The following is a 12,687-nucleotide window of genomic DNA, read 5'->3' as shown; positions in this document are numbered from 1 at the left end:
TTTTATGTTTTCAATTGTATATATATATGCGTTTTGATTTTAATCAAATCAAATAATAATAATATTTAAATGTCGGGTATATAAAGGTCATGAAGACGTTTTGTATGAAAAAACACACTACAACAACATTTTAAAATGTTTTAGAAATATTATTGTAAAATAATGTTTATCAAACACTTTTGTAAAATAACGTCATGTTTGAATGTTTTGCAGTAAGTTTCAAAAATGTCTTTGAATGTTTTATACCTTTATAGAACCCGACACTTAAACGTTTTCTAAAAACGTTTTGTGTTTGCTAAAACTTCTTTTTGTATAATATGTAAATATTATAGTTAAAGATATAGACTATATGCTTAAGTTTTTTCATATGTGCAAAGATTGAAATACAGATTGTGTCAAATTCTAAAAAAGGACATTTTGATATGTTTTGTGTCGTCGTTGGACAGGAAAATAAACCCTATAAAATGTGATTTTTATTTTAAATCCAAACCTCATAATAATTGGAGCCAGTTTCAAAACCACCTATATGCAAAATTGGATTTAAAAATCTTAAATCCTGGAGGACATTCTGATATATTTTTTTCTAGGACGTTTTGAAGTTGAAGCTTAATTTGCTCATACGAGCTACACCAATCTTCACATTGGCGGTTTTAATTTCAAAGATCAAAATATACAAGGTTTTTCTTGCCCAACACCGATGTATAAGTACACTTTTAAAATGACACTCAGTTCAACACCTCTTGGCAGGATGTTGACGAATGTTTAGAAAATTCTAGAATAAAGCATGTTTTTTAAAAAAAAGATTTCGTAAGTTTTGATTCCACCAAGAGACTTTTTAGAATTACTTGAGAAGGCTTTTCTTTATTATATAGAATTACCCAAAATTTGTTTATAAAATTGCAAAGTGATAAAATAAAAAAAAAAAATTTCTAACCTCGTGGCGTTTGGTCAAAATGTCTCATTTAACTTTTGGGTTTTTTTTGGGCGGAACTTAAAATTGATTACGGTATACTCAAAGTTCCATGAAACATAGTTTGATAGATGTTTTTTCAACGAGTTTGGAAATCAAGTACTGTAACACATCAAACAGTAAGTACGATCGAAGATTAGTTTATGTTTTTGAAATATAAATAAAACAGTTTGTATGTATGGAAACAGCTCAAGAGCGTTGTATACTTATTGACTTCAATTACACAAACTTCAAATTAAGTATTATTGAATAGCTGGTAGCTTAATAATGTGATCGCCCACACAATTCTACAAAATACTGCAGACGGATTCACCAAGGACGATATTTATTGCAATTGTATCTAAGAAGATTATACAAACACAGTTGTGTTTGTTTGTGGTTTTTCATACGACTCGTTTCAGGATAAAGATTATAAGATACTATGAGATATCACTTCTGCAATTAATGCACTTTATGCACAATAATTCTTGTAGCCATAATGTGTTTGTACAAAAGATGAAAAATCATCGATAAAAGGTAAATATCTCTTTGGGTTTGGTATTGTCATTTGTCACGAACTATAATGTTTCAAATTATGTTGTATTTGTCAGGTTATTCCGTGGAATTCTCTACTAGACCACTGTGCTCCTTTGGCATTAAATAGTCTTTTAAGAGTAACTGTCATGCTTGTGAAACACGTCAGCAAAAATGGTAATGCGTAAAAGTAAATGTGCTAGTATCATAATTAATTTTGAGACAAAATAAACAACCATAATCCCATTTACTATCTAGATAATAAGGTAATGATGAAATATCGCCACCTGCCTTTTCCCAGACAATTACAAAACAGCTGTTCAGAAAGACGTAAAGAAGCAAAACCTTTTCTCGCATTCACTCCAATCTCCATCTCGTCACCTTACTGGTAAAGAAGTAAGTTATTTTCTCCAGTGTGTAAAATGGAGTATCTCGGAAAACTCTGTATCTTTTTCTTTGTCATCAATGCTTGCCATGGAATCGAAACTGTCACTGAGCTAAACATTGATAACTATGTTGGAAGATGGTACCAGGTAAGAGGAATTATTTTTATGTCAGTGTTATACAAATTTGTTTGTATTTTTGTAAATTTCATACCCAGGATCTCATACACTCTCAGAACCACATAGCCAATCAGAAGAGCCGTAAATACTCGTGGTGCATAGATATTGTATGATTGCACTCGCACACAGTGTCTCGTACTACGCGCTGTGCTTCGCGTCTCGCAGGATTGGTTCACTTTTTCTTGGTGTCGGGTGCATTGATATTGCAGATTTTGTGTGGGTGTGAGTCTGTAAGCGCCTTCAAACGAGCCCAAACTTAAGTTTACACACCTTCAACCGAGGACACACTTCCGACCGTGACCTCTCTTGTATGTATGTCCCCGATTGGATAGTAACATATTTTGTAAAGATGTTTTGTGAAATAATTGTTTTTAGATTTTAGAAAACCAATGGACGAAGATCACCAACAGGGAAAGGAACAATGTGTGTATTACTGCAACGTGTAAGTAATTTAAAGAGTTTTTAAAACACAAATTTACATTATATATAATTTTACTTCTAATTTGAATATCGTAACTAAATTATATACGTCACAATAGAGATAATGATTTTACACACACTTCTGTGACTTCATGACTTTAGCATATTTAGAGGTCCTTATTTAAATGTTACTGAAACAAGGTCCTCTGGTCATATGAGGTGATTCCATTCATTTATGAAGGTATATCTCCGTTTTTGTTTGTATTCATTGAGCATTCAACAGGTAGCATATGGCGTCATATTTAGATTTTTCGTATGTGTTAGTTTATCGCCATTCTTTATGAGCAGGCCCCAGGGAGCAGGCTGGTGTCAAAAGTTCTATCTTAATACAAAACGAATACCCATATAAAATACGCTACACATTGAATACAACGGAAACCGTCACCAATGACCCTTACACGGCGTCATCATCCCTATATCTTCGTGTCAAAAATGCCGTGATAGTACGGCGAATCCTCTCGTTTATCAACAGCTACGCGTGGCGATTTTGTTCGAGATAGGCCGAGCGACTCAGGCTAAGCATACCATTTACACCATATGACTATCACAATGACATACCGCAGTGTTTCTATTCTACACATTATTACGATTTGCGCATGCTCTAGTACCCCATATGGTGTTGTTATTACAAGAAAATTCGATTTGTTTTCAGGTAAAACCCAGGTTTTGTTTCCAATACACTAACTTGAAATGCAATACACTAATTAGCGGCGATGGCTGTTTGTGTGGATATATTTTACTGCATTTTATGCGTAAAGATTTTGAATCGTAAATCAAAATTGTGATATATTTAATTTTGAGAATTACAATTATATAAAAGCTCTTATAAAGGAACACGTTTAGCCCATTCACCTAAGATCCAGGTGCTTGTATAGAATATTCAATCACACGTCTATAACACAATGCATATGTAAACTTTCGTTACCTGTGTCAATAATAGAATATTGATTTCAATAGACTTGAATACATTTTGAGTTTGTACTTTACCACTGAGCGATCTAGCGATCGATTTCTAGCCAATCAGATAGGAATCCTTTTCTTGCGTTCGGTGAAATACCCATCGCCCGTCGCTCACCAACGGAGTATGGACCTGTATGGAAAATATATTTATAATATAGGGTGTTGACACTGTGCCTTATGGCCAATCCGCCAATTTCAGGCACGAACGTATTCTCGTCGCGGCCCGGACTAATTCCAATAATTTCTTGTGATTTTTTCAGATACAAAACTCAACGAGACATACGTAGATGTTTTGAATGCTGGTCGGGATTTTGAACCCATGGGACCATCAGTTTCCATTGAAGGTTATGCGTTTGTACCAAATCCAGCCGAACCCGGGGCACTAAAGGTAGCACTGGATGGCGTACCTGTTGTTGGCGATTGTAAGTGAATGAAAAATTTAGTAGGTCCTTGTCAGATGTGGCTACACTACTTGGAAAATGTGACTTTAAAATATGCATACCATGTGATCAAGAATGTCAGATTTATGAAATTGAGGTTTAATATACATGGTGTCTCTGAAGAACCGAGCCGTCGGAAATTAAATTTATTGGTATTTTAATGCTCCAGAATAAAAATGAACGTTTACTTTATGTACTGACACGGTAAGACAGCTTTCGTATACTTTTTGAATTTTGAAAATTGACTGTTTTGTTATTCAGATATACGAATTTTACCAAAATGCCTCATTTCAAACTGTTTCACGGATTTATTTAGATAAGTATTAAGACTACCTACATTGTAGCGACCACCTTTGTTCATGCGGGCAGTTTATAGTTAAGAATACATATTTATAACTTATTAGTAGACTATTGCATGACATACTTCTATGTTTGACAAAACATATGTAATTTTTATGAAAAACAAAACGTAAAAAATACATCATGGGAGGCGCTATCACCTCACTTTTCGTTTAGTTTTAGGCTTGTTGTAGTGAAAAACGAGTGATTTTTTCTTCAAAATATTTGTACAATATGCATGTGACTAAATAAATTCACCAGGTTTGTTGGTAAACATTATAAAAGTTTTCTTTTGAACAAAAACTTACTATTGTTCTCACATTCTGATGATGCCTATATACCGACCATGATAGGTGAAATCGTATAGTGAATAAAAGTTTTGTTTTGTTCAAAAGAAATCTTAAAATATGCATGTGCTTCAAATAGTATTTTTTTTTTATATCATGCAATTCTAAAACATTGCCCGCTAATCAAATTTAATGGTATATAAGTAGTACTGTATATGCCAACTGGTTTACTGTGCCGATGCATGAAGCATTCGTTCATAATTGATTCGAACAGTAGTTTACTCAATAATTAGGTTTTCGACAATACAGTTCTTTCAGAGACACCCCGTACTAGCTTTTTGTTGATTTATCAACATAAATGTACTTATCAAAGCATAGACTCTAGAAAGACTCTAAAGTCTATGATCAAAGTATGGTAATATCCAAGAAAATGTCAGTACTTAACCCTAAAACTACGAAGGGTGGTTGTTGTACTAACCCCTCCTAAGATATTTTATCTGTGATAAAAAAACCGCATGCGTTTACGCCCAAACGACCTAAGCTAATCGTAGATCCATCCTTTGCGCTCATTTTAGTGATAATTTTTTTTACCCCAGTCATATTACCCGGTGGTATAGAACAGACCATCAAAGATCAAAGTTGGTGAGACCCCAATGATTTTCATTTCGCTCTTGTGAAATAATTATTATTCCAAGAGCCTTTGACTTTTCATTTGTTAGTTAGGTGAAAATAGTCATTTCCTTTCATATTTAAGAGAAAATTCGGTGAAAATCGCATTTTGTAGAATTTTTAGCCGAAAATCAATGTTGCCTATAATTAAGATTTAATTTAAATCTGGTCAACCAGACATACCTATTTTGACGGACGAACCGACGTTGCGACTGAAACCTTCAGTCTTCAGCTGGGTTGTGATGCAAATGACCTTGAGTACCGGACACTTCTGGTATTGATGACAATCGACGAGGAATGTCCTTTATGATCCTGTCCCAGCCGTGTGATAGTTTGGCCCGGACGCCCGGATGGTTGCTCAGCCCTCACCCAGATTGCCTCTTTCACTCCACGCTCAAACCAACGATGCTCGCGATCTAGGATTCGGACATCCTTGGTGTCAAAATGGTGTCCGATGGCTTTCAGATGTAAGAACACTGATGAGTCGTTACTACTTGAGCTGGCTCTGCGATGTTGTAACATGCGATTGTGAAGAGGTTGGGCGGTTTCTCCTATGTAAGAGTCTTGACAGGCTTGCTCTTCAGAACAGCGGACCCCGTAGACCACTCCACTGATCCTCCCTTGGGCTGTTTGTCCTTGGGATGCACTAAGGACTGGCGGATCGTGTTCGTAGGTTTAAAGTGGGTGGTAATTCCGTGGTCGCGATAAATTCTTTTGAGTTTTTCCGATAGATCTCCGTGATATGGGATGGTAATACGTGTTGTTCTCCCCGTCTGATTCGTGCTATTGGCAGTGGGTTTACTGTTGTCCTTGTTTAAAGTACCCGTACGCATTATGACGTCATAGTGACACTATGTGGGGAATGTTTGTACTTATTTTGGTATCACTAGATAGAGGAGACTCATAGCTATACATTAGCATCAAATATAACGGTATATGACGTTTAAAATTGAAAGTAAGGGGAGTTGCAAGAACCCTCCTTAGTCCTTAGTTAGTCGAGTCGCTGTACAAATACAATAACATCGAGTCACTGATATTCACTCCAAGCAGAAGTTATAAGTTATTGAAGACCCTTATATTAGGACCCGTACTTATAATTCTAGGCAGTAGCCTTATTTGATCTCGAGTCACAAATCATGATTCGCTACTTGTGCAATAGGTGGATAATTGTATTACATAATTTGATTGACGCTAATATATGAACAAATTTTGTCTAATTGTCTCACATCTTCAAAGTAAACATGGTACAGAAGCATGTGATATCTTTACAGCTATATCAACATCTTAACAACCTGGTTTTATGAGAACGGGCCACACATTATCTTAACACACTTCTGAATCTGGCAAGAAATTAAGTACCATTATGTCCAAAATATTTTTCTTTTTTACAGATTGGGTGACTCTACTTGGACCCCTACGAAACGGACAATACCAATACTCCGTTGTTACCGATGGGAACAACGCACGCGCCCTCTACGTTCTGTGCCGCAATGTTGAAGATTTCAAAGCGCGTTATATGAACCAGGTTTTGTCTTATCTACAGACAGAAGGATTCGTTGGTCGACTCAAGCAACCAGTGAAGGTTTTACATACACCAAATTGTATCTATCCACCGGGATTCCCATAGGCATCTTGACTGCGGAACTCGATCCTTAAATATTAGATAGTTAGTCATTGACTAATAGTCAATCAAGTTATTTGACACGTATAATATTATGATATCATTTATAATGAATGAATGCCAAATAAACTCGGATCAAAATTGATTGTTTATCAGTTAAGCACACTTACTATTCTATTTCACTTTTAGACTCAAGTAATAAATGGTAGTTCAGCTTACTTTTAACGCTTTCCCGGTTGAAATCGGATGATTATTTCTTTAAACCCCGCAGAAAGTAATTCGTAGCGCAACCGCGCAAATAATTATGGGAGTGACCTAGCCTCTGGGCCAAATTTTGGCTTGTTGTTGTCTCGTTTCAGTCCATTCAAATTGCACGTTGGGAGCCTACAAAACAGTAGGCCTACAGAGGTAATTTTGTGTGTCGTTGCTATCCCTGCTGAGGGTAGATAACAAACTATAGGACAACAAATTATACTTCATAAAAACGAATTTAGATTTAGGCAAAAGTGTGCTCGATATTTTGATTTTAAGTGTATCACTGGTACTGACAAAATGACAATTTGTAAAAGCAATATCTCAACATAGATGTAAATAAAACTAATGCACATGTGAAGATTTGTTTTGTTTTTTATTAGCGAAGTTCCAAAATAGAACGATGTAATGCGGCCAATACCCGTTCAAAATATTGATCAATATTGGGGACCCTAGATGCAGGAGTGGATACAAAATGTACCATTTTGCGTGTTCAATGGTAGATTTTGTATCCACTCTTGTATCTAGTGTCTTTGATATTGATCAATAAGATTGAACGTATATGGGCTGCATTATCAGATGATACAAACCCAAAACCCTGTTGTTATGGCCCGTCAGCAGACGTATTAAAAATTGTAGAAGATAATGATTGGTTCCGACAAAATGGTGCAAAAAGTTGTGTACAATGGCTATGTGGGGAAATCTTCGCTTGCAGACAACCGATTTTATTAAAACAAATCTTATGTATAGTAGCTTAAGAAATTATCTTTTGTCGTTACAACCTGTATGTGATTGTAAAAGCAACAATGTGAAATGGCAGAAAATATGACTTCCTGAAACTAAATGTGTCCACATCTCCAAACTCCATTTTGGAAAATGTTGCCTGAGATAAAATGTGACCGTACACCACGAACGAGCCGTAAAGTCGGCCCGGTCAATTTTGTTTTATTTCGTGTTTAAAAAATATATATCATAAGCTTTAAAATGGTAAAAAAACTTTATAAACTTTGCTCCTTCAACAAAATGGTACCTTTTTCGGTTCTACAGGGTGTCCCCAAAAAGAGGCCCCTCATTGCGCCCTCTTTTCTCCTATTTCTGAAAAGTTGATCAAATATATTTTGGTATGTAAAAAACCTTGAGTTGTTAGCTTTAATAAACCAAAACAATTATATCAATCGGCTTACAACTTTTGAAGATATGCTCTTTTAAAGAAATGTATCCGATTTTCACTCTGTCCACGGAGAAGGTTTGGTTACTTCAACGTTTGAAAAGAAGTACACATACCATGCATGAATATCAAACATTCCTCAATGATAACTTTATAAAATAACTTTATTTATGGAATGGGCTTTACCGGTGGGTTTATGGGCAATGGATTTTGTTAATTAATTTGTGGGTAAAATGGATGCCGAATGGGGCTTCTTTTGCTTTACTTGCAATTACTTATTTTTTCTTGGTTATTTATGCCTTTTTGTTTTATTAATGTATGTTTCTTACTTTCTTACTTTATTGTTTCTTGCTTTCTTTTTTTATTTACAACATAAGTTATTTCACTTTTTAGGTAGCCCAAAAAGGCTGTTTGGTTTGTCTTTGGTTCTTCTGAAGTGAGTTTACTGTGCTGCTTTGCCCTCTACCTGGTTGCCTCCTTGGCGAATACAGATTTCAGCCCTGGTTCTCATTGCATCAATTGCGTTGCGTACCATCCTTGTGCGCCGGATACTTGCGAATGCATTCAGTAATACGTTTGCGAAGATCTTGGATTTTGCCACAAAGGAAAAAATAAATTGGTGTGAGGTCTGGTGATCGTGCAGGCCACTCCACAGCATGAGCCATCCCAACCACTCTGTTTGCTATCCGTGGACAGAGTGAAAAACGAGTACTTGTATTCAAAAGGGAATATCTTCAAAAGTTGTGAGACGGTTGAAATAATTGTTTTGGTTTATTAAAGTTAACGAATAAAGGTTTCTTTACATACCGAATGATTTTTAATCAACTTTTCAGAAATAGGAGAAAAAGAGGGCGTAATGAGGGACCTCTTTTTTTGGGACACCCTGTACGTGTTTCTCTTTTTCCACATTGCTGGTAATAAATATCAAACAGTCATAATTAGCGGTCATTTCAAATCATCCCCAAATCAACGAGGTTCAGGAATGTCCTCTCATTGTTAATATTGTTAATATACATACCTAGACAAAATACAATGCTTTGTAGCCGATCATATAGAATTCGAGTCAAGCTCTGTCTGTGGATATTATGAGCGCCCTCTAGCTAGGTCAGACCATCATTTTAATAACAATATGCTATTAACATATGAATTGGACAAATGCAAATACTAGTAACTAACCGTCGTTTTATCTTTTCGGTTTCTGTTTCCGTAACCGTAATAGTTTTTGTAAGTCATTGTTATTCTGAAGTGGTAGTCTCCCAGGTGTGGCCAATCTTTTATTCTAGCCTTTTGTTAGTTACTGAAAATTTGAAGCTCGTGAATTTCAGTTTTCGTTTTGGTAAGTTATATAGATTTTTTACATAAAACCTTGAGATGTGCGGTTGGGTGCAAATCTAGACAAAAGAAGAGTCTAAATTTTACGGTCCTAAATTCGCGGTAAATTGTACGGCTTCAATTGACTTGTGTTTAGTGTATATGCACTTACGCCTAGACGTAAGTAGCTCGTAAAAATGGTCTTGCATTGAAATATATACTAACCATTTGCCAAGTTATAAGCAAAAGTTTTTCATATTGGCGATGAAACGAGCGTCTAAAATAGTCAAATATCTCCCAATGAGGCGCGTACAAGTGGTGATTTGGTAATCATGTTTTATATTGAAATACAACAAAAGAATTGCATTGGAGCAAAGATAATGTATTCTATTCATTCGTATCACTGGCAAGCTAATCTGATAATTGGTTGGGTCTATATGCAAGGCTCGGGCAGGGGGGTGACACTAAATTCACGGTTTTTGTTTAGCCACGCAAACCTATGGCAAATTTTGTTGGCTTGCTCTCAACAAAGTGAGGCAAGGTATCGATCGGTTATGAATAATTCACATCAACTCTTACTCAGCCCATGTGATTGAGGTCACCACATAAAGGTGTCGTAAGTTTAGCGAATCGAACCTGTTGAAGATAGTAAAAAGCGCCCCCAAGCAAGGTTAGACTGGGCGGAAGTGGGTCAACTACTATGATCCCATCAGGCCACAGTGATTTGTTTCTGCAAGAAAGTCTTTTAATTTGATAAGGGAATGTCTTGTTGATATAGTAATGTCGAAATTGAAACTAACTATAGATAATAGAAAGGAAATATACGACAAGTATAAGATATGAAATAAAGTGAGTATTTGAAGTCAAAAAATCATTTGACACTTCACGTGACCTTCCAAAATGGCACCCGCGGCAATAGTTTTTGCCATGTGCTTCCTCCTGTGGAAAAGTATCCCGAAAAATATCAATCTGCACTAATACACTTATTGGTGTAGCCTGCCAGTATGAATTATTGTTGAAAAGTAGAATAGCACCGTAATTTTGACATTTAATTGTATACCGCCACTAATAATCCAAAAATCCGATCTTTATTCATCACGTCTATTGGCTCATTTTCTTACATTGAACTATTATAGGCACTTCAACATCGATGATAACCAGCGTACACCACAAGACCCCAGAAAAAAATCATAGGCTCACATCAAGCCGTCTGTACACCTGTTTTCAATCATATAATAGATTGAATACAATACCGTTCTTTTCAAAGAGACTAATCTTACAGGTGCAAGCGATTAGCATTTTTTTGACATCTATGGTTCAATGCATCGGTAGGTCCTACTGCATGAACGTGAGTGCGGGCGATATAGTCAAAATTGTATTCATCTATTGTTATGGTAGTTAATCCGATTTAAGTACGTCACTTCGCCAGCGTGCCTATAAACGTATTCTGTTAGGGAGTAGCCTACATTAAACCAAAGTGATTAAACAATTACAATTTCAAACTTTGTGATTGGCAATACTGAGGCCCCTACCGGTATGCCTACATTAAAAACTTATGCATGGGTGGTGACACCCAGGAGCGATTATAGTATTTGTTTCCTAGCTACATCATATTTTGATTGTTTCCGTTTGCCATAATTTAACACAGAATAAAAGCAAAACTCACTGAAAAATAACATTTGCTGAAAAATCAACTAAGTTTAGGGAGTGTTCAGAAAAACTTTGGTAGGGTGACAATATATTTTTCGTGTAACAAATTTGTTAACCCCCCATCCCCTTTTCGTGAACCAAAAACTTTGTTGACCCCCGGTCTCAAAAGTTAATGGACCTAAAACTGTTATGACCCCCACCCTCATATTTTAATATTTAAAAGTACAAAACTATTTTGCCCCCCCAACCTGTACCATTGTACATCAAACGATAGAGGAAATAATATAATTAAATAATATGGGCCTACTAAAACTTGTATTCATGTCAGTGTTGTGAGTCGGTAAATTACCGGTTAATTTACATGGTAATTTAGTAAAATAGGGTAATTTTTTTAAATTAAAACTTCAAATAATATTGTTTTTGTTAAAATGTACGTTCAGCACATATGCCTACGCGTCATGGCCTACTCTGCCTGGCAAAGCTAGTCTGGTCGGAATGTGCATATAATAATTATGTTTCGTTCGGTAGCCGATACAAACGGAAACTACTCTGTCCCTTGATCAAGCGTCTATATATATTAACGCCCTCTGGCCAGGTCAGACCATCATTTTAATAACAATATGCTATTAACATATGAATTGGACACATGCAAATTACGAAGTGTCACATCCTGATTTAATAATCCTTGGCTCGGGTTTATTTTAAATGTTTATTTTTGCAGAGCTTATTTTCAGTCATGGATCATACTGATAAATTTCGCAAGGGACGGAGAGGGAGGGAGGGAGGGAGAGCGGGAAATACTTGAGACTGAACAAGTGAGAGTGGGAGGGGTGAGGAAGAAAGAGAGGAGAGGGAGAGACTGAAAGACTAGAAAGAGAAGAACTCGAGAGGAGAGAGTAGGGACTGGGGAGGGAGGTGGGAGACTGATCATGGGGGGGGGGGGCAGAGGAAGCAAAATAGGGAGATAGACATTGACGGAAGGGCGACACTGTGGCCATGCACACGTGCTTTGGGGTTCGACAGGCTCATAAGCGGACCTTTTGTGATTTTAGGGCTTATTTGCAACGTTTTTACAGAAAAAAGTGGACTTTGTCATTCGGATTGGCATGCATTTTGTCAAATTAATATAGATTTGCCAATGTTAAAGAAGAGAGGGCGCTAGGCCATTAAAAACACTGGTGTTAACATAATCTGTTCTCTCCCGATTTTATTGACATAAGCAATCACCTCTATTGAAATAAGCTGATGGGTACTTCAGAGTTAACAATGAAGTCAGATTACAGTAACTTACTGAATCCCTTGCGTTTTCGTATCTGAACAAAAGACTTACGGAAACTGAAAAGATAAAAAGACCCTAAGTGTCATATCCTGATTTAAATGATCCTTGATATAAAGTACCACGGGCCAAAAACAGGTGATAGGTATGAATGGTTGTGGAATCGATCTAGGCACCTGTCCCGTGTA

The 12,687-nt window shown here is 36.3% G+C and overlaps 1 protein-coding gene across 1 annotated transcript; it reads left to right on the top strand.

The window, feature by feature from the left end:
• The first annotated feature begins 1,872 nt into the window (after nt 1–1,872).
• On the top strand, nt 1,873–7,393 carry LOC140164004 (uncharacterized). The gene is made up of 4 exons (XM_072187290.1): nt 1,873–2,016; nt 2,422–2,488; nt 3,747–3,908; nt 6,613–7,393. The coding sequence occupies exons 1-4, from the start codon at nt 1,906–1,908 to the stop codon at nt 6,846–6,848; spliced, it is 576 nt and encodes a 191-aa protein (XP_072043391.1). The 5' UTR covers nt 1,873–1,905; the 3' UTR covers nt 6,849–7,393.
• The last annotated feature ends 5,294 nt before the right edge of the window (nt 7,394–12,687 follow it).

The sequence above is a fragment of the Amphiura filiformis genome, chromosome 11 (assembly GCF_039555335.1).
Source record: "Amphiura filiformis chromosome 11, Afil_fr2py, whole genome shotgun sequence".
Lineage (NCBI taxonomy): Eukaryota > Metazoa > Echinodermata > Ophiuroidea > Amphilepidida > Amphiuridae > Amphiura > Amphiura filiformis.
The sequence above is the reverse complement of the archived record's forward strand: the minus strand, read 5'-3'. Positions and strand labels throughout refer to the sequence as shown.

Excerpts from the sequence above, each read along its gene's own strand:
- LOC140164004 (XM_072187290.1), top strand. The coding sequence starts at position 1,906 with ATGGAGTATCTCGGAAAACTCTGTATCTTTTTCTTTGTCATCAATGCT. Across the intron at positions 2,489-3,746 it reads TGTGTGTATTACTGCAACGT|ATACAAAACTCAACGAGACA; the intron begins GTAAGTAATTTA and ends TGATTTTTTCAG. Across the intron at positions 3,909-6,612 it reads CGTACCTGTTGTTGGCGATT|ATTGGGTGACTCTACTTGGA; the intron begins GTAAGTGAATGA and ends TCTTTTTTACAG.